General features: G+C 39.5%; 1 protein-coding gene across 1 annotated transcript; it reads right to left on the reverse strand.

Annotated features, from left to right (window-relative positions):
* Window positions 1–7,465: 7,465 nt before the first annotated feature.
* Window positions 7,466–16,296, reverse strand: LOC130926922 (desmin-like). The gene is made up of 10 exons (XM_057852246.1): window positions 15,650–16,296; window positions 15,199–15,259; window positions 15,028–15,123; window positions 12,137–12,298; window positions 11,891–12,016; window positions 11,642–11,752; window positions 11,329–11,438; window positions 11,064–11,116; window positions 10,684–10,775; window positions 7,466–7,888 (listed from the first exon to the last, which is right to left on the reverse strand). Exons 1-10 carry the CDS (start codon window positions 16,210–16,212, stop codon window positions 7,847–7,849), a joined length of 1,416 nt encoding a protein of 471 aa, XP_057708229.1. The 5' UTR covers window positions 16,213–16,296; the 3' UTR covers window positions 7,466–7,846.
* Window positions 16,297–17,748: the final 1,452 nt, after the last annotated feature.

The raw sequence follows: 17,748 nt of genomic DNA on the forward strand, positions 1-17,748 counted from the left end.
AAAAGCTTGGAGGGAGTTTGCCAAAATTTACCTGAGGAAGCCAAAAACCTTTTGGAAGAATGTTCTCTGGTCAGTTGAGACAAAAGTAGAGCTTTTCGGGTAAAGGCAACAGCATAGACTTTACAGGGGGAAAAATGAGGCCTTCAAAGAAAAGGTCCCCACAGTCAAAACATGGTGGAGGTGCCCTGATGTTTTGGGGTTGCTTTGCTACCTCTGGCACTGGACTGCTTGACCGTGTGCATGGCATTATGAAGTCTGAAGACTACCAACAAATTTTGCGGCATAATGTAAGGCCCAGTGTGAGAAAGCTGGGTCTCCCTCAGAGGTCACTGGAGACTTCTAAAGTGGCTAGCAATGAGTCCAGACCTGAATCCGGTAAAACACCTCTGGAGAGATCTGAAAATGGCAGTTTGGAGAAGGCACCCTTCAAATCTTAGAGACCTGGAGCATTTGGTCAGAGAAGAATGGTCTAAAATTCCAGCAGACCATTGTAAGAAACTCATCGATGGATACCGGAAGCGGTTGTTCCGAGATATTTTGTCTAAAAGTTGTGCTACCAAGTATTAGGCTGAGGGTGCCAATACTTTTGTCCGGCCCATTTTTGGAGTTTTGTGTAGCATGATAATGATTTTTTTTTTCATTCGCTTTTGTGTTTTTCCATTGCAAGCAAAATAAATGAAGATATAACTACCAAATCATTAATTTTCTGGGAGAAATTGAGCATTATCTGACAGAATTGCAAGGGTGCCAATACTTTTGGCCAGCAGTGCACACATACACAAGCAGCAGTTGTGATATGCTGGCCCCTAAAAGTGACTGACTGCTCTGATCATGTTGTGTTAGGTCAAAGCAGACAACACACAACAGTGAACATGTAAAGAAATCAAGTGCTACTGTGTTGGTGGCACACATGCCTTTTGGCAAGAGATGGATTGTACCAAACACTGGTTAAAACAAGGGGTGAGGATTTCTCTCGCAGTGTATTAAAATGTAATTGTGTGATGAGTTTTTTGTTTGGTTGGTTTGTTTTTCAAGAAAATACAGTAAATGCCGTTATTCCTAGGCTAAAATACATTTAAAACCGTCAAGATGGTGGCAAAGACATTGAAATGTGTTTCTTGAGGGAGCGTGAGATGTGATCAATTGCAATGGCGCCCTCTAACGTTTACAAATGGACTCTCCTTGTACATTACTATGGGACTTCTGTCTTCTTGCGATGGACATCCAGAAAGCAGCATTTTTATGGTATTATTTGAACTTTGTACTTATAATTGTTACTTTCTTATTGGATCATGAGACAAGCAGAAATTTAACAACTAAATATATATATATATTTAAATGCCACCGGAAAAGTACATTTGTACCTATTTTTTGTGTACATCTTGTAGATGTTTAAATAAGACAAAACAAAGGATTGCCATGACTTCAGTACTGAAGTGCCACAATCAGCAATTGTGATTGTGTTGAACTTGGCAGGCCTTGCACTTCTTTGAGGGGTACAAGTGCACTGGTACCTCCTTTCATGCACGAGTGTCCTTTGTCTTGTGTTTTCATTGTGTCGGTGTGTTGACGTGATGTGTTCTGGTGACAATTTCCTCGTAAATCACATGATTTCATGTCAAAATTGGACTAATTTGAAAACACGAAGAACTGTCAGAAAGCCCAGAACAACAATGAAAAAGCGGTATTTTGCAATGATTTCTTACTAAATTATAGTTAAAATATATGTTTTCTTTTGATTTGTTACATCTAATTTTATTTCTAGGTTCTCCTCATCAAATTTCATTTCAATGACAGCAGCATATATTTATATTTAACTTGTGGCTTAATTGTCCTTCCCGTCCATTATCTTTTCTCTTTCAGGATTCCTCTTGTGTCTACATAGTCTGTTTAAACAGTGCATGAAAAACATTTACATCCTCCCAAACGCAATGTTTTGCCATCTTTTTTTTTTTTTTTTTTTGGTCTAATTTGACAGTGTTTTTGTTGCATAATTCCAGTCATGTTATCTCTCTTTATAATTTAACAGCAAACAGTTTACTAAAAAGTATGCTGAATTTGGAAGCACTGAATTGCTCCTGTCAAGTTTTCAAAAAGAATACATTTTTCAGTCAGTCTTTGAAACTCCTGCAGGATATGATGAATTAACACTTAATGTAAATAAAAAGATGTACATACTATTTAATTGTAACAAACGTTTGCTGTCGTCATGTTTACACCATGGTCTTGTAGATATTTTTTCAGTGATTATCTGGTGCAGTAGATATTTTCAAATTGCGTTCTTGAATGTTCAAGTGGTTTGTTTTTATTCCAGACATAAATGAGCCTGTGAAGAGATACTGATTTACCTTATTGCCATCATTCATTTATTATTTTGTATAATAATTATTATTGAGCATGTCATTAAATGGACCTATGATATGATTAAATGAAATACATGTGATTATACAATTGTAGTGTGAGTTGTGTTTTTAAAAGTGGGCGTGTGATTCATGATGAAAATAAATAATATATATTGTGGTTGGAGTTGGAGTTTTCAATGCTATACAGTGGTATGAAAAGGTTTTTGAACCTTTTGGAATTTCTCAAATATCTGATTAAAATCACCATCAATTGTGATCTGATCTTTGTCAAAATCACATAGATGAAAAACAGTGTCTGCTTTAACTAAAACGACCCAAACATTTATAGTTTTTCATATTTTAATGAAGATAGTATGCAAACAATGACAGAAAGGGGGGAAAAGAGGAAGTGAACCATCACATTTAATATTTTGTGCCCCCCCCCCCCCCTTTTTGGCAGCAATAACTTCATCCAGACATTTCCTGTAGCTCCAGATCAGTCTGGCACATCGATCAGGACTAATCTTGGCTCAGTCTTCTCAACAAAACTGCTACAGTTCAGTCAGATTCCTGGGATATCTGGCATGAATCGCTTTCTTTAGGTCATGCCACAGCATCTAAATGGGCTGGACTTTGACTTGGCAACTCCAGAATGTGTATTTTGTTCTTTTGAAACCATTTTGAAGTTGATTTACTTCTGTGTTTTGGATCATTGCCCTGTTACACCATCCATCGTCTTTTTGGCTTCAACTGTCTGACAGACGGCCTCAGGTTTTCCTGCAAAACATCCTGAAAAACTTTTGAATTCATTCTTCCATTAATGATTGCAAATTGTCCAGGTCCTGAGGTAGCTAAACAGCCCCAAATCATGATGCGCACTCCACCACGCTTCACGGTGGGGATGAGGTGTTGATGTTTGCGAACTGTTCCATTTTTCCTCCACACATAACGTTGTGTGCTATTCCCAAACAATTAAACTTTGGTTTAATCAGTCCACAAAATATTTTGCCAAAACATCTGTGGAGTGTCCAAGTGCCTTTTTGTGAACATTAAACGGGCAACATTTTTTTAGACAGCAGTGACTTCCTCTGTGGAGTCCTTCCATGAACACCATCCTTGGCCATACTTTTACATATAGTTGATGTGTGCACATAGATATTGGACTGTGCCAGTGATTTCTGTAAGTCTTTAGCAAACACTCTAGTGTTCTTTTTTACCTCTCTGAGTATTCTACACTGAACTCTTGGCGTCATCTTTGGTGGACGGCCACTCCTTGGAAGAGAAGAAACAGTGCCAAACCCTCTCCATTTGTAGACAACTTCTCTGACTGTCAGTTGATGAACATCCAGACTTTTAGAGATGGTTTTGCATCCTTTCCAAGCTTTATATAAATCAACAATCCTTGATTGCAGGTCTTCAGACAGCTCTTTTGACCAAGCCATGATGCACATCAGACAATGCTTCTCTTCAAGACATTTCTAACCAGGTGTGTGTTTTATAGTCGGCGGGGCAGCTTTAAACCACTCATCAGTGATTGGGCACACACCTGACTTAAATTGTTTGGTAAAAATTGGTTTCAATTGCTCTTTAAGTCCCCTTAGGCAGAGTATTTTCCCCCTTATGTCATTGTTTGCATGCTATCCTCATTATAAAATGAAAACCTATAAATGTTTAGGTGGTTTTAGGTAAAGCAGACAGTGTTTTTTCACCTGTGTGATTTTGACAAAGATCAGATCACATTTGATGGGGGATTTTTGCAGAAATGTGAGAAATTCCAAAAAGTTCAGATACTTTTTCATACCACTGTATATACCCAAGTCACCACAACAATTACAATAAAGTAATATGAACTACAATATGTTTTAAAATGACATTTTACTCATTGGCTGCCATTGAGGGTGCTAGATGTTCAATCCATTTCGACTGTGAGGCCTGGCAGTGATTATTTCTGACAGTTTTTCTCACACAAAATTGGGATTGGCTGTCAAGCTCAGTCAATGACACAGAAAAAATTTGCATTCATAACTAGTCCTCCCAGTTTATTGGACATCTATCGTCATCTATTGTCGTCACTGGCAGACAGAGTTAGATAATATGAAATTTTAAAAATAATAATAATGAATCAACTTTACAGTATTACTAGGGGCATAACCCCAGTGTTTTTCTATTTTTATTATGCATTTTATAAATTTATAGTTTATGGTGGAAAACACTCAGGTGACTTAAAGTTCCGCTCTGAGACCCCCAATTTAGCCAAATTTCAAAATTGTCCTATAGGCATGTGTGATACATCATTGGAAAGCTTAAAATCTCAATTTTCTGGGGGAAGAAAAATTTTGAACAGGAGGCCATTAAATAAAAAACGTTAAAACAGCAAAACCCTAACTGGAGGTGAGAGCACGCGAGAGCATAATTAAATACGCCATGATTTTAACGAGATATTATCACGTACTTACCTTGTTTCGATCCAAAAACTCCATGTAGCATGTATCATCGAGTGTCAAGAAACAGATGTGAATGGCCACAGCCAGATTTTTCAAATCTGGCTAAATGAATGATATGTTACTGATTTTTCAAAATAAATGACAAAACGATTTCATTTTCCAGGTGTTGCTGTAAACCGTCAAGTAATTACCCTTCCAAGAGTATGCCTGTGTCGTCAGGAGATCCCAGACGTGAGAGCCAAACTTGAGGAGGCTGAAGCACTGACAGGGGCATGAATTACATTAAAAAAATAAAACCATAAATTGTAAACAACATTGATACATTTTGTTCACTGTTTAATGTATTCTATTGGTATATAATATATTGTAATTATATTACATTCTGAAAAAATATTCAATAGGCCACAATAATAAATGATACCAGATTTATGTTGAATCAGCATCAGCTTTCGCTGTCAGATTGTGACACAACATATGAGCTAAGTTATACCAAGCACACAATGGCACACATCAAAGTAAAATTTAATAAATTTAGTAAGCAACACAAAGTTAGGATAGCAACGGACTAGCGCAACATTGAAAAATTATAATGGCAGTGGGGAATATGTATTTACTCTTTTCTCTAGCATTAAGTGTTCTCTATACAAAGATAATGCATTATCATTAAAATATGAAGGTAACTAGATTTTTCTTTTTAAAAAATGTGTACTGTATATATGACTAGTTTATGATTTCATGTCATCAAAATTTGCACAATTATTTCTCCTAAGTCATCGTCATCTGATGTCGCAGACGGAAGAAATTCAGCATCTGGCAGGCCTCATAGGATCTCTTCAGTCGTCATTGCTGGACACCGCATCACTTGGCATGACTCGACCCACTCTCTCTTGATTTTGGGGAACTGGGTGGCGACTGACTTGCAACGCTTTTTTTATCGTGTTGAGGGTTTCCACCGCTTAATTTTTTATGTTTGGCTTCCTGGAGAAAAAAAAAAAAAAAATCACAGCAGCATGAAAATATTGGATGAATCCTAATTTTGATTTAATAATAATTTCTTGGTGATCAAATAATAATGCCCCAGTCAAAGCAGCATCTATTTGATGCTCTTGTTTCCTCTTCAAATAGGCAGACCTTGATGTTGAAGTATACTAGTTATTGTTTTATTGAGATGTATTTGATACATTAGGGCCTGGCAGAGGATTGTTTTATATGTAGGCTTTATATTTACCCTGTGACAGGCCAAAAAACAATGAGCCAAGGACCTATTCGGTGCTGGGAACATTTGAATTTACATAACACTTATTGATATAGTCATAAAATCACATGAGTAGACCTGTCAGCAAACCTATCTACTTATGACAGGGCAACAGCAGCAACAACAACAAAAGTCGCGGTTCAAAAAACAGGCTGTAGGAGTCCCCCTCGTTTATCAACAGAAGTGCATCAAATTTTAGAATCAGAAAGGTAAGGGTCTACTTACGTATTTGTAAAACCAAGGTTGCATTGCTGTAGGTTTTCAAAGCTGTCGTGGCTGAAATGATGAAAACAATGAGCCGATTGGGGACCTGTATGCATGCTCACAAAAACGGTCCAAACCTTTGCAGGAGAAGTTTTTTTGGACCACTCCTAGAGTCTCGAGTCTTCCTGTGAGCAATTCATCGCTACATATCGAGATGGCATGACGAATCCCGCGAGTAAAACCCAGAAAATGTTTGCAATATATGGCGAGGATAGCGTGGTGCTATATTTCCGTGTTCAGAGTGGTGGCGAGGCTTCCTGGAAGTTACGTCATGAGGTAGCGGTCGGCAGGACGGCACGTCCCTCGTTGCTATGGTGTTGCTATGGCCATAACTCAAAAACTATGTGGTCATTTTTTTTTTTTTTTTTTATGTACTTTTTGAGACAGCGAATGATGCATTTAATACAATTCAACTGAGTAAAACACTCAAGAGCAAAATCCAAAAAGCTCTTCAGTTGCCCTTTAATATTATGGTTTTGTTTTTTTGTTTTTTTTTTATTCCCAAAAATATTCACTTTCTCTATAAAGCAACAAAATGATCTTACCAGGGTCAAATGCCAGCATCGTGGAAAAAAATAGAATGCACGGTATATACTACTTTTCAAGTACTTCTTAGTATATATCTTTACTGACTGGAGACGTTGCACAAAGTTTGGCCTAACAACACTGACCGAAAGCTTTGAAATGACTTTGCTTGCTATCGTCCTCTCTCTGTTTCAGTGATTATCTCCCTCCCATTGTAACCTTTCATTAACATCGCACTCTCTTTGTCTTGCTCACCGGCTGTGCTGCCTTCTCAGTCGCGCTTTCTTCTAGCATTCTTTTTTTCCTCCCCCGTCTGCTTCTTATCTCTGCTAACATTTTCAGTCCAGTAACTTCAGACACATGCTGCACTGTAGATCTCACTGTAGCAGGGCCCAGCTCATTAACTGGCCATTGTTCACGCCGACCGTTTCTGATCATTTCAACGGGGCCCCCACTTTGTCAAAGAGTGAATTAGATGTGCACAGTAAAATGCTACGCTTGGTGGCAAGGCAATTGTTTCAGTTGATAAATGTAGTGCGCACAAGCTACATGAGGGAGGGCACCAACGATTTTAAAACTCCTTGTCGGGTCAGAAGAACCTTGAACAATTTCTGATAACAAATGTCTTTATTTTGAAATTTTAGTCAGAGTGAAGCAGCTCCACATGGTCGCCCATGCACACACAATCGCACGCTCTCGGCACAAGGCCAAGATCATAATGTCACACATGACTTAGTTCCTTTTTTATGAGATGTTTCTTGACATTTTAACTGCCATCTCGCCCACTTCTGCTACAGCTTCTAACATCAACACAAGCCATTCTCTAGCCAGCTGCACGAATGCATATTTGCACAAACAAAATGTGGAAAATGTGCCGCCACAGTCGCTCTGACCAAGGTTTGTCATACTACTGTGGTAAAATTTCTAAGATTTTTTTTATTGTTATTATCATCTTTATTAATTTTTTTGGTCAACATATTGTGGATTTTTTTTTTTTTCATGGAATCACCACCTGGTTACATGATGTCTTGCTGGTGTTGTGTGGACTCGCTGACAACCTGAGAAACACAGCAAAGAATAAATAAATATATATTGTAAAACATTAAGAACCAAGGTATATTGCAGATAATTTGGGCACCTGGTTTTCATCAAATGTGTTGTTTCTTGTATATGATTAACTCATTTAGGATAGTTAGCAAAAGAGGAAGGAATTTTATATTAAACTAGAAACTGCAATTTCTGGAGAAATTGTGATTAGAGCTTTGCTGTGGTTGATACAGATCTAAGACCCGCCCAGTTGGTTTTAGGGCATTTTGGAATCACTTCCTGTTGATTTGGGGACATTTTGGGGACACATCCTGTTGATATTAGGTCACTTCCTGTTGATTTAGGGACATTTCGAAGTCACTTGTGTACGTACATTGGTGTCAATGACATGGACGTTCATGGCTGTCAATGGCATCAACTTACTTGGGCGCCAGTCGAATGTCAATGGGCTGTAAGGGAAAGCTTTTGGTGAAAAATCACAACCACACAGGTTTTTTTGTCATTGAAAATGAATGGGAAATTTTGACATACATGGCTGTCAATGGCATCCCATTAGGCGAATTTTGAGGGAACTGTAATTTTTTTGCAAATATTGTTTACAACTTTTACGCCCCTTACTGTCCTGGAATTTTGAAAAATTGTAGGACTAGATAGATTTTTGAATTTGTTTTGTTGTTGTTTTTCTTAAACACACATTTACACACAAACACAAAACGTTGGGGGGGGTCATTCGAAAAATTCCCCGCGTCGCGCGAGAATTCCAGCCATTTTGATATCTGAAGAGTGCCGGTCGGTCAAACGGTTTTGGGCGGAAATTAAGATGATCATAAGGAAGAATAATGTTGAGGAATTTTATTAAATGGGCCTTTGCCTTGCAAAGCTCCCATCTAATCACAAATTGACGGCAATAGACAACCAATCCATTTTGACAGGATGGATTGGATGTTTATTACCTTCAATGGCAGCAAAAGAGTAAAGAATGTAGTGCTGTAAAGAACATTAGAGTTGAAGAAACAAGTGTCAGGTGTAAATAAGCATTCCTAAATTTCAAAAGTACCCACAAAAATAACATTGGTGATCATACTGACCGTTAACAGCAATTTCTTTTTTAATCCTTTCCCAAAATACTGTAAAAAAAATTTGGGGACAAGTCTCACAAAATATACAGTGAGTAAATTAAGTATTTTAACACCCTGTGATTTTGCGAGGTCCCCCACTTAGAAATGATGGGCGGGTTTGAAATGTTCATGGTAAGTGCTTGTCCACTGTGAGAGATGATCTCAAAAAAAAAACAAGCCCAAAATCACAGTGTATAATAGTTTAACAAATTATTTGTATTATACTGCTGCAAATAATGTAAGCGTTTGAACACCTTAGAAAATCAATGTTAATATTTGGTTCAGTATCCATAGATTTCAAGATTGATTAGATAGGTCAGACGTTTCCTGTAACTTTTCACCAGGTTTGCAGAGGCTGCAGCAGGGATTTTGCACCACTGCTCCACACAGATCTTCTCTAGATCAATCAGGTTTGAGCTTCCTCCAAAGCTCTATCGGGTTTAGGTCTGGAGACTGACTTATGAAGCCACTCCTTGGTAATTCTGGCTATCTGCTTCAGGCATTTGTCATTTTGGAAGACCCAGTCATGACCCATGTACAATGCTCTAACTGAGAAAAGGAGGTTGTTCCCTAACATCCCACAATACATGGCCCTGGTCATCCTCTCTTTAAGACAGTGCAGTCGTCCAGGCCCATGTGCAGAAAAACACCCCCAAAGCATGATGCTACTACCCCCATGCTTCACAATAGGGATGGTATTCTTGGGATGGTCCTCATCATTCTTCTTCCTCCAAACACTATGAGTGGAACTGAGATAAAAAAAAGTTCCATTTTGATCTCATATGACCACATGACTTTCTCCCATGACTCCTCTGGATGATCAAAGGGTCATTGGCAATTTTAAAACGGGCAAGGACATATGCTGGTTTAAGCATGGGAACCTTCCATTCAATGCAGGATTTTAAACCATGACATCTTAGTGTATTACTAACAGTAACCTTGGAAATGGTGGTCCCAGCTCCTTTCAGGTCATTGACTAGCTTCTCCTGTGGTGTTCTTGGCTGATTCCTCACCGTTCTTAGGATCATTGAGATACTACGAGATAGATCTTGCATGGAGCCCCAGTCTGAGGGAGATTGACAGTCATGTTTAGCTTTTTCAATTTTCTAATAATTGCTCTAACTGTGGATCTTATATCACCAAGCTGCTTGGCAATTGCCCCGTAACCCTATCCAGCCTTTTAGAGGTCTACAATTCTGTCTCTGGTGTCTTTGGACAGCTCTTTGGTCTTGACCATGTTAGTAATCGGAGTCTTCCTGATTGTATGGGGTGGACAGGTGTTTATATGCAGCTAACCAACTCAAACAAGTCACACGTCCAACTCAAAAAGTCTACCTCCACTCCACTTATTCGTTGTACTTTTTAAAAGCGACTAACAGGTCTTTGAGGCTCACAATTCTAGATAATAGACAGGTGTTCAAATACTTATTTGCAGCAGTATAATATAAATAAATTGTTAAAAAACCATACACTGTGATTTCTGGATTGTTTTTTTTTTTTTTAGATCGTCTCACAGTGGACAAGCACCTACCTTGAAAATTTCATAATTTCAGAGTTGCAGACCTTGCAAAATTGCAGGGTTTTCAAATACTTATTCCCCTCACTGTATGAACTGGATATGAAAAAATTGGAATACTTAAGTCTGTGTGCATGTAGTTATGTATGCAATTATGTGTGCTTCTTCTAACCTCTCCATCACGTGTCTCGATGGTCTTGATGAGAACGGTCTTCTTTGAGTGCATCTCGGAAGGACGCTGAGGCTGAGACTCAGGACTGGTCTCTAGGATGAAACATGCACCCCCATTTTAGCGTTTTAATTAACTAACTTAATGTCACTAGTGACTCAGCTCAGCCCAAGCACCAGTTCTATGAAGCAGAAAGCCGCAAGGGTTGGTTACATGTCATAAATCCCCACACAGTGATGGTGGGGGCACTGTTATTATGTAATGGCCTTAAAATAGCAAACCCCATGTTTGGGGATGGGTTATACTTAGCCGAGTATCCCTTCGTATGGAATTTATGATGGTTTTAGGGTATATTTGTGTAAAGGCTTGTCAGCTTTACCTACCTCTAAAACCAATAGAGGAATAAGCAGTTTGGACAGGCATGGAGGTGGTGATCCTGGAAAATGAAATAACACAAAGATACAATACAATGTGTAAGGAAATGTGAATATGAATTGTTTTAGACATACATTGAAGTTTTAATAGGTATTATTTCATTTTGGGGTTTTTTTGTTGTTGGTTTTTTGACAATTACTGTGCAACCGCGAATCCACGAATTTGCGATTCCAAACTGTGAATTTTTGCAGGCTGCACATGAGAATATCACACCTGCTCTCCTCTCCCTCCAGCAGCTTGCGGTAAGTGGCGATTTCAATATCCAGAGCCATTTTAACATTGAGCAGGTCCTGATACTCCCTCAGGTGACGGGCCATATCATCCTAGAAAACAAATGCCGTCATCAAATCAACACCTTCCCCAAACATTCGAACTCTGCAACGACTGTAAATAAACCCATCTGCGACAAACAGCAGCAGGTGTTTAGTTTGATGAGTATCACCAAGCGTGGCATATTATCTGTGATCTGAATTTGTGATTTTATGCATCAATTGGAGATTGAATGGATGGAATATACAATATCGACCTTCATCTTGGCAATGTCCTCCTCCAGACGCGCAATAGTGTCCTGGTAACCGGCAGCCTCGCGACCCATGCGGTCCTCAATATCTCTCATCTGACGCAGCAGAGACTCATTCTTTGGAGGAGCAGACATGTGGAAAAATACTAAGTTTTAAAAAGAAGCTTAGGAATTATGACAACATACAGTACTAGGAGAATAGATGGATAAGTCAAGAAAAAAATATGATTATGAGACACTGAATGTGCTACTCACAGTGCCCTTGAGTGAGTCAATCTCACAGGTATAGGACTGAATCTGGTGTCTGTACTCCATGGTTTCTTGTTTGGCAGAGCGCAGGGCGTCGTTGTTCTTACTTACAGCCTGGTTCAGATCTGAAACCTGAACAAAGGGCATTGTAGTTTAACCCTTGTATTGGTAAAATAGATATATACCCTTAAAGCTTTTAAAGGGACTTTTCTGAGAGTGAAAAGACTTACGACAATAAATGAGTTATTCTACCTTCGACTTGTACCAATCCTCAGCCTCTGAGATGTTTTTTGCGGCGATGGCCTCATACTGCATGCGGATGTCCCTCAGAGCTGCGGTCAGGTCGGGTTTCGACATGTCCATCTGGATCTGCACCTGAGTGTCCTGGATATGGCTCTGCAGCTCACGGATTTCCTGTAGAGTCAGTCATTTACAATGAGAGTCGTATGGTTACGGTTGTGATAATGACACTGAAATATCATTATTATCAGACTGTTTGTATCGTATATAGAACGGGTGTCAAACTTAAGCTGCCGGCCAAAGGCAGATCCGGCCCACTACGTCATTTTTTGTGGCTCACTTTATGCTTCTTCGACTTCCACATTTTCCATATGAATTATTAAGGACAATAGAAAACAGAGAATATAAACTGTTTTTCCCCTATTTTTTAAAAGTGTAAAATAGAAAAAAAGAAAAAAAAAAGATTAAAAACAATTAAAAGAGAATATTTATCGTATTTTTTTTTTTTTTTTTTTTTGGTTTAAGTAAACGAACAAATAAGATAAACAGATAAATTAAACCAGGGGTCCCCAAACTTTTTCCTGTGAGGGCCACCTAACTTTTCCCTTCTCTGATGAGGGGCCGGGTCATTTTGTAAACAGAAAAAGTGTGACGATTGCAGGAGTGCCTAAATGTAAAAATGTATTGTTTTTCAGAAAGCCACAATCAAATAACCCTTTCTGGATTCTTCACGGAACAAATGTAAATAAAATTAATATAATATAATATAATATAATATAATATAATATAATATAATATAATATAATATAATATAATATAATATAATATAATAGGAAAAAGCGGCATGGAAAATGAATGAATGAATAATATAATATTAATTAAATAGATAATAACCAAATAACCCTCTCTGGGATCTTCACAGAAAAAAACAGGAAATAAATAACACTATTGGGGGGAAGAAAAAAAAATGTTCAGGGGGCCGGACCAAATGTGGAGGCGGGCCATATCCGGTCCATGGGCCGTAGTTTGGGGACCACTGAATTAAACAAATATATAGAGAAAATGTTGTTTTTTTCTCTCAATTTTGTAATTCAACAAAAACTTAAAAACAAATGAACTGAAAAAGAATATTTACATTTTTATGATTTTTTTTCTTTGGAAAAAAAAAAAATATATATATATATATATGTGAGTGTATTTGCTATTTAGACACTCAGAAAAGTGGATTTACACAATTTCTAGTTCAACAATGTCATAATAAGAGTCATTGACCAGCAAAATAGTAGTTGATTCATTTGATAATTGATTAGTTGGCGATTAGTGCCTTCCAAAGGAAATCAGAACTACTATGTGGCCCACGACCAGTGCTGTCAGTAACACGCTGTAATCTGATTATTTTAATCTTATTAAAGTTAGTTTCCTTAGTGTCTGTGCATTACCATTTTGTTATTGCCTCGTAATGTATGTTGAATAAAGAATTTTGTAGTCATGTACGAAAAGCATTTTGAATAGAAAACGTGTTTGTGTTTGTTTCCATGGTAACCACTCACAGCTACTTCCTGTTTTGGTCTCGAGTCACATGCGCTAAGTGTTTTGGGACTGAGAAAGGCGTGGGCCACGCTGCCAGCACGGGTGCACGTTCGAGGTGAGTGTTGAGATGTGCGAGGGAATGTTGATCTGTGTACATCCATGAATGAAAGTATTTTTCCTTCATTCTGTGGGTGTATCAGCGATAGGTTTGACACCCTAAATGCGCGGCTGTTTCATAGCTTTGCCGTTGCAACGACGGGCCATCATCGCACAAGTTGGCAAGCATTGCTTACATCATATTAGTGTTGCACATTTATACTGTGAGGTGACATGCTCGTTTAGCATCTTTGGGATGTGTGTTTTGTGGCAAAATTGACCACTTTTGTGTACGGTGTACTTCCGGGTTGTTCGCGCGCATCCTCGGCGCGCGCCCACCCCCACCTTTGTGTTTATTGCACTGTGCAATTCATTTGTGTGTTGTTGATTATTGTGCAGTCAATTTGCATTGTTTTACATTGGCACTGATATGAAATTCTGTTGTTTTTTTTTGTACATTGGGTTTAATCTTCGAATTAGCAGGGTTTCATTGGTGGAGTTGATGGGAGCAAATTCCAGTTTGTCAGTTATTTATTGGTTTCAGGGCTCCGGAGTGGCTGAGCTAGTGCGAGTCAATGGTGGTTGAAATCAACTCCATCGACTAATTAAACTTCTGCTAGCGCGAAAAGTAAGCCTTATGTGAAAAATTCTGATCTTCCCCTTTAAATTCATTTATCAGAAGGTCAACTACATGCGATTACATTTTTCTGTTGTCATTCTTATGTTGAAGCAGCAAAGGGAGAAAAATCGGTAAAAAGTGATAAATTACTTTTAAAGTAACTTAGTTACTTTGATAATAAAGTAATCAGTAAAGTAACTAGAATACTTTTTTTGAGGCATAATCAGTAATTAAATTACTTTTTCAACACTGCCCACGACAAAGATGAATTTGAAAGCAAAATTAGCCTGAAGTTAGTCTCATTTAACCAAGCACTACTGATCCATTTTAACAGGAAAAGCTTGGTTGCCCTCAGCTACCCTGTAGATCAACCAATAGGTATAAATAGCTTCGCATCTGTTCACATGCATACACTCCTTTTCTTTCCCCAGTGTGGAAAAAGACAACAGCTGACCTGCTCTTTTCAAGCTAACCCCTGTTCAGAATTTCTCAAAGGTTAGAGTTGAGGAATAAAAGGCGTCTTCTATGGAGTTCAGTGAATGAGTTACTGCCGTGTTGCAGCCACTGAACTACGCGCCAGCATCTGATTTAGTCTATTTAACTTGGTCTCATTCGTCAGCAGCTACAGAAGATATTTTTAACTGGCAGCTAAACAAACCTCTTCATGGATTTTCTTGAGGAAGGCAATCTCCTCTTGCAGACTTTCAATGCGCCTCTCCAGGTCCAGCCTGGCCAGGGTGGCATTGTCCACATCCTAGATAACAATTGAACTTGTTTTAATGAACTAAAAAGATTTTAAAAGGTAGTGAATAGAAGAAAAATGACATACAGCTCTAAAGGCAGACAGATTGTTCTCAGCTTCTTCCTTCTGGTGAACCTCCTCCTGTAGTCTGCAATGAAGAAAGTGGAAACAATGGGACTTATGTAACACAATCGCTAAATTACTCGTTATATACTGTAGTTTATAGTAGAGCGGGTATTTTTCATTGACTGTTTTTACATTGACCTTACAGTAACTTTGCCATATTTTCACTCAGAATATTGAAATTAAGGAAACAAAATTTACTTTTCTGTTCGGTTTTAATCTTATTTAAAGAATGTACCCATTGGCTGCCTTTGATGACAATAGACATCCTATCCATTTGGACTTGGAGAGGCTCAAGCCAATCACTCGATCGCCAGTTAAAATGGATTCAATGTCTCAACTCAACACCGTTGCTTGTCTGTGCATCACAATGTTGTACTGAAACTTATCTCATTTGTGTTGGGTCTTCACCTACCTGAGCTTCAACTTCTGGAGGTCATCAGCCAGGTTGTCTCTCTCCACCTCCACACGAGCACGCTGGTTGGACAGAGCTTCAATCTGCCTCCTCAGCTCCCTCATTTCATCTTCGTACATCTCAGCCACACGCCCAGGTCCTTCGCGGCCCTTGAGCTTCTCGATCTCTACCGTCAAAGCGGCGTTTTGCTGCTCCAGGAAACGGACCTTCTCAATGTAGCTGGCAAAACGGTCGTTGAGATGCTGAAGCTCGGCCTTCTCGTTGGTCCTTGTGTTGAGGAAGTCCTGGTTCATGGCGTCAGCAAGGTTGAAGTCGAGTTTCTCGCCGTAGGTGCGCACGGCGGTGGAGGAACCCAGGCCGGCGCCACCAGAGGACATTCTGAAGCTGGAATAGGAAGGCGCACCGCTTTTCACCTCATACACTCGAGTCGTATGGGTCGAGGAGCTGCGGCTTCCTCCGTGAGGGGAGAAGAGGGAAGACATCGGAGAAGAACTGACACCAGAACCGAAGGTGCGACGGTAAGATGAGGCCGTCTGGGCCGAGGAGGAGTAGGACTTGCTCATGGCTGTAGGCTTGACTTTTTTGGTGTGGTGGAGCTGCTCGAGAAGACCCAACTGACCCGCTGGGTGAATGGGAGGGGAACCAAGTGAAGAATCCCCCAGCAGCGAGAGTGGTTATTTGTAGCTTTGCCACACCCACCTTCACCCCGACACCTCCTCTACGTCCTCCCATTACCAATTTTGTCCAACAATGACTCCACCTTGTCTCCATTTTAATTTATTAATCACTTTTTGAGAACTTAGGTTTTACCGATTCTAGCCCTGAACAATTTTACCTACACTCATCAGTTGCAAAATCAGGCACACCAGTACCCCAAATTGGTATTTATGGTTATTCACATCTATTACTTAGCTGAATACATTTCAGTAGACTTCCGACTGCAAACATACATACTCGAAATGTCTATCTCCGACATTTCCTCCCTCCTGTGTAGCCATTCAGCTGTTACGGTACCTCCCCCTCCTCCTTACCGCCAAATAGCCTTCTGTTGCCAGAGGCCCATTCAGCTGTCCATGGGGTCTTGTTTCAAATCTTGTGTGCGTGGATGACTTTTTTCACCGGTACTGTATATAATTGAGTGAAGCATTTGTGAGCGGTCATTCTAAAAGGCTAGAATGTTATGGTGAGCTTTTTTGTCTTGAACATGCTACAGTGTCAAATGTACAATGTCAAAAGACAATAATATAATATGTTCTCTCCTCATTCTGTATATTGTACTCAGAGTTGTGTAATTGATTTTAAAATCAATCCGAATAAATCCCCGATTAATCGATGCAGAACTGCTTATGCCAGTGCTTCGCAATTATTTCTTCTTACGAGCCCCCCAGGAACATGTAAATGTTTTGCACATTCCTACATGCAGATCTCCTCTAGAGCAGTGATATTTTGGGGCTGTCGTTGGGCAACACGTACTTTCAACTCCCTGCACAGATTTTCTATGGGGTTGAGATCTGGAGACTGTCTAGGCCACTCCAGGACCTTGAAATGCTTCTTACGAAGCCAGTCCTTTGTTGCCCTGGCTGTGTGTTTGGGATCATTGTCATGCTGAAAGACCCAGCCACGTCTAATCTTCAATGCCCTTGCTGACGGAAGGAGATTTTCACTCAAAATCTCTCGATACACGGCCCCATTCATTCTTTCCTTTACACAGATAAGTTGTCCTGGTCCCTTTGCAGAAAAACAGCCCCAAAGCATGATGTTTCCACCCCCATGCTTCACAGTGGGTATGGTGCAATTCAGTATTCTTTCTCCTCCAAACACAAGAACCTGTGTTTCTACCAAAAAGTTCTATTTTGGTTTCATCTGACCATAACACATTCTCCCAGTCCTCTTCCTTATCATCCAAATGCTCTCTAGCGAACCGCAGACGGGCTTGGACGTGTACTGGCTTCAATAGGGGGACACGTCTGGCAGTGCAGGATTTGAGTCCCTGGCGGCGCATTGTGTTACTGATAGTAGCCTTTGTTATTGTGGTCCCAGCTCTCTGTAGGTCATTCACTAGGTTCCCCAGTGTGGTTTTGGGATTTTTGCTCACCGTT

Source organism: Corythoichthys intestinalis, chromosome 12 (assembly GCF_030265065.1).
Source record: "Corythoichthys intestinalis isolate RoL2023-P3 chromosome 12, ASM3026506v1, whole genome shotgun sequence".
NCBI lineage: Eukaryota > Metazoa > Chordata > Actinopteri > Syngnathiformes > Syngnathidae > Corythoichthys > Corythoichthys intestinalis.